This window comes from Phoca vitulina, unplaced genomic scaffold (assembly GCF_004348235.1).
Source record: "Phoca vitulina isolate PV1807 unplaced genomic scaffold, GSC_HSeal_1.0 scaffold64, whole genome shotgun sequence".
In the NCBI taxonomy this organism is placed as follows: Eukaryota; Metazoa; Chordata; class Mammalia; order Carnivora; family Phocidae; genus Phoca; species Phoca vitulina.
The window spans coordinates 3666675-3671293 of record NW_022589767.1 but is presented as its reverse complement, the minus strand read 5'-3'; the positions used below and the strand labels follow the sequence as shown (position 1 = coordinate 3671293).

At 41.6% G+C, this 4619-nt stretch overlaps 1 protein-coding gene across 1 annotated transcript; it reads left to right on the top strand.

The window, feature by feature from the left end:
• Positions 1-695: 695 nt before the first annotated feature.
• On the top strand, positions 696-4245 carry MGP (matrix Gla protein). The gene is made up of 4 exons (XM_032391750.1): positions 696-841; positions 2502-2534; positions 3366-3441; positions 3873-4245. The coding sequence occupies exons 1-4, from the start codon at positions 781-783 to the stop codon at positions 4012-4014; spliced, it is 312 nt and encodes a 103-aa protein (XP_032247641.1). The 5' UTR covers positions 696-780; the 3' UTR covers positions 4015-4245.
• Positions 4246-4619: the final 374 nt, after the last annotated feature.

Genomic DNA, 4619 nt, shown 5'->3' with positions numbered 1-4619 from the left:
CTTCAGAAAATGAGAGATAGCTACCCTTTTATTTTTGCTGCACTTTAGATCAGTGATATCCAGCCTAAGAGGGCTTTGGGGCACAGGATTGGACTCAAGACACAAAACTGGATGGGCAAGTTACGATGGAGCCAATTGAGGAAACAGAACTCAGGGCGTCACTGAGCATCTCTGCCCTGCTGAGCACTTGGAAAAAACGCAAAAGTTGCATATCACTGGGCACATATGCAATTGGTCCAGGACTGTTAGTTCAACCCTACTGGGAAAATAAGTCTACATTAGAACCAGTTTATGAAGCGAAGTCCTTTGCTCATCCATCCATCAGGGGAGCAAGCGGAACACTTCAGCTCTGTCTGCACACCAGACCTGCAGTCAGGGCCAGGAGAGTGGATCGGAGAAGGAATTAGAAAGGCAAACACGTGTTTGTGGCAACTCCCTTTTCTGTGGACTTTTGCCCAGGTCTGGCCCCAAACCTAGGGCGGCCACGTCTATAGCAGGGCACCATCCTGCTATAGCACCGTCTGGTCCAGGAGTGAGGGAAAACTGCCCACCCAGAGTAGATAATATCTGGAAGGAATGAGGATTTGGGAAAAGTCCCAGTGCTAGTTTAGGGCCAACCAGTCTCCACCTTCTCTGGCCCCCTCCCACTGCTTCCTCCCCTTTCAGCTGCCCTCGTTCTTATAAAACCTCCACAGCCTTTCACGAACAGCCTGCAGGAGCCTCTCTCCCCTCTGCTGCCACAAAAGCCAGTGAGACCAACCCACCGGACACAGAGAGACCATGAAGAGCCTGCTCCTTCCCTGCCTTCTGGCTGCCTGGGCTATGGCAGCTCTGTGCTATGGTGAGAAACCTTTCTCCTGCCACTTTTCTAGGTTTTCTCTTCTGCCTCTGATTTCAGTTTATTTTGATTTTTTTTCCCTCCCTCCTCCTCTTCTCCCCCCTCTCCCTAATAGAATCTTAAAGTACCGTCAATTTAACATTTCCCAAGCCCCGTGGACACTGATTTGTCCCATCAAGTCTTCTTCACATCCGAAATATCCAGATTTCTGTAGGCAACTTAACAAGCAGGTCCTGTCTATGGTAAGTTGCTATACACCTAGAAACTTTGCTGTTACAGAAAGAAGATATCAAATTCCCAGCCCCCTGAGTTCCCATTTTTGGGGATGTTTATTTATACTCTGTAACAATTTGGTTAAAGGTATCAGTGAAATCACTCACCTTTAAGAAAATCAGTTTTCACATGAAGTGTTAAGTTTAGCCCTCTGCAGGGACAGGACAATCTCATGAACTTCCTACATTTGTTCAGTGAATTAATTTAAAAATAGAGTTTCGGGGGCGCCTGGGTGGCTCAGTCGTTAAGCGTCTGCCTTCGGCTCAGGTTATGATCCCAGAGTCCTGGGATCGAGCCCCACATCAGGCTCCCTGCTCCGCGGGAAGCCTGCTTCTCCCTCTCCCACTCCCCCTGCTTGTGTTCCCTCTCTGGCTGTCTTTCTCTCTGTCAAATAAATAAAAACCTTTAAAAAAAAAAAAAATAGAGTTTCGCATTTGAAGAATCTCAGAGAAAAAACGGATTGTATAATTTCGATTGTCAAAAGATAAATTCCACCTGGTTTCTCTCCGTTGGTAACTAGATCTGTGTCTGTTCAAAGCTTACGAAAGAAAAACTGAAGTAAGATTAGTTTTGATCTGTCTTACGCTTCAATTATCTGGATATTTAGATGCCCTTAAACCTCAATTGTATTAACAACCATTAGTACTTTTCTTCTGACTCTTGAAATTATTCACATGGTTTCTGTATCAGAGGATTTGGTGTTTTCATCTCCTTTTTAATTCTTGAAATAAAATCACTTGCTTACAAATACAAACCTCTTATTGCCAAATTTACCTACTATGCACAGGAAAGTGGTAGAAAGAAGAAAACTTTTGCTTTGGCACCAGCTCAGTTTTTCCTCTGAACTGGCTTCAGCCCAGTGGGAGTTGTCAGCTGGAGCCTATGGTTTCTGTGGCTGCCAAGTTCATACAGGTTCCTAAGAGCCTTTAGGAACCTCTTTGAAACCTATCCTGGTAGAGCCCAGCTGACCATCTCCCCACACTGCCTGGAGGACCTGGGCTATTTTTTGGACCCCTCTGTCCCTTTCTCAACCCTGCTCTTGGACAGGTCTCAAATGAATCAGAGAAGAAGCCTCTCTGGAAATCTGTGTGTAGCACTTAAATTACCTTATTTCACTAGCCTGAAGACCTCGTAGCCCTTGGGAACTTTTAACCAAGACCGTAGCCACTGGTTCCTTCAACAACAGAAAAAACTAAAGTGTAAAGATCTCTACACCAAGGACGGAGCTAGAGAAACAATTCATAAATCCTAATGCCTGGAATTTGTAATAATCACACTGCTCACTATATTCTTCACATCTTTTTGACTCTTTTCTCTCCTTCCTTCCCTAAATTTAGACCATTGCCATGTGTGATAAATAACAATCAAATGAATCTTTTTTTTATTCCAGAATCTCATGAAAGCATGGAATCCTATGAAATTAGTAAGTAAACATTTGACTTCCTTATTTAAATCTCATGCTTTAAAGAATCTCTCTTCCTATTCTTAAATTGACAAAATGGTAATATATGGAGGTCAAATAAGGAAGGGAAAGAGGGGGTCTCTTTTGGGAAAACTAAAGTAAATTTAAAAATCTAATGACTATAAAAATCTCCAGATGAGCAATTGTTTAAGCTTGAAATAGTGTAATATGGCCTTGAAGCTGCAACAGAGTTGGAGGCATTTGGAAATTTTAAGCCGGCACCACATCAACCACACAGATGGAAAACAAGGAGTAATGACAAATGGCAAAGTAGGGAATTAGAGGCCTAGTCAGCTGGGAAACCACGGTCGCCAGCATGTGGAATGCTATTGAGTATCTGGACTCACAAAGACTGAGTATAGGAAGAAGTAACATACCACTCTCATTTTCAATTTGTTCATTATTTTCATAATACTTACACAGTCTATTTCTGGTAATCTAAAGTTATGCTTTACAAGTCCTCAGGACAGAGAAAATTTCTCCTCACAGGAATTAAACACACACTGACCAGGAATACCAAATTGAGAAAGGCAAAGCGATTGCCCATAGGCGAAATAAAAAAAAATAACTGGGGCCTATGTAACAAATCTCTAAAAAACATATACTGATTTCTTTTGATCAGGCAGTTTATGAAACCTGCTTTATCTTTCCCTCTGACTTTTGTAAGATCTCTAGTTACATGAAATGCATGAGTTAATGAGTTTTCAAATATACTTATGTCAGGGAATATTCATGGAAATATCTCCAACTACTGCTTCCCTAAAACTGCAATTTTTTATTTTTTCTTTTAAGATCCCTTCATTAACAGGAGAAATGCCAACACTTTTATATACCCGCAACTGAGATGGAGAGCTAAAGCCCAAGAGAGGTGGGTAACAAAACTTGATGAGGGGAGGTAATTTTTCCCAATGTAGCATCCCTGATCTGAACAGAATGAGAAACCCGTTATTTTTAATCATATGTATTATTTCTAATTGTATCCCCAAATCATAGAATTTAAAAAACAATATAGAGAAAACAACTGGATTTCAAGAAGACTAGCTTGTGAAAGACCCAGAAAGCAGAGGGAGGGAGAAGGGAAAGGAGGACAGAAAGAAAATTTCTATTTTTGCTAAAAAAAAGTCCCCATTCCACCTTTCCCCCTGTTAAGTACCTCTAATATTGGGGGATGAATGGGATCTCTCTCCTATATTTTCTTATTCTTTCTTTTTTCCCCTTTTCCTTTTTTTTTTTTCCCTACTCTATTTATGCTTCTCATTTTGGGCCTCTTTCCATCTCCCCCCTCCCCCCACTTTCTAGGATCAGAGAAAGCATCAAGCCTGCCTATGAGATCAATCGGGAAGCCTGTGATGACTTCAAGCTTTGTGAACGCTATGCCATGGTTTATGGATACAACGCTGCCTACAATCGCTATTTCAGGCAGCGCCGAGGGGCCAAATGAGATTGGAAAAAGTCTCTTTCTTTCCAGAGTCTGGTGCCTGGTTTTGTATTCCTTTGCAGTAGCATCATTGACCTACATAAACACGTACGAATTGCTTCTTCTTAAATGTTCTTGTCTGACTGCTACCCTCCTTCCTGCCCCCAGGTTGATAGGCAGTGAGAGAGCAATGTAGGGAAAGGTCAAGAGGGAGTTCAGATGTGTGATTATTACACAATAAACTGTTGGTTGGATACTTTCGTTTTGTGAGTCTGATTTCTTCTGGAAAAAGTGCTGAGATATTTAAACCATGGCCCACCTAACCCAGAATAGGAAATTCTGTTAATCATATTCTAGTGTTGATTAGAAACATAATTACACAGAAAGAATGAAACTTAGACGACATTCAGCCATAAGTTGTCTAGACTCTATCTTGGGATTGGTGAATGCCGCCTATTAGATGTTTTCCAGAGTTTTCAAACCTCAGAGGTGATTAATCATGATTTTCCTGCTCCCAAACTTTAAATGGCCCTTAATTCCTTCTGTGTGGATTCCAGGCTCTATCCTGGCTCATCACCCTCATCATAATATCTTGAGTGTTATCATTTCCTAAGATGTCACAGTTTCAA

Bases quoted from the DNA above. Each gene is read 5' to 3' on its own strand.
- MGP (XM_032391750.1), top strand. From the start codon at position 781: ATGAAGAGCCTGCTCCTTCCCTGCCTTCTGGCTGCCTGGGCTATGGCA. The intron at 842-2,501 runs GTGAGAAACCTT...TTTTTATTCCAG, and splicing joins TATGGCAGCTCTGTGCTATG to AATCTCATGAAAGCATGGAA. The intron at 3,442-3,872 runs GTGGGTAACAAA...CCCACTTTCTAG, and splicing joins AGAGCTAAAGCCCAAGAGAG to GATCAGAGAAAGCATCAAGC.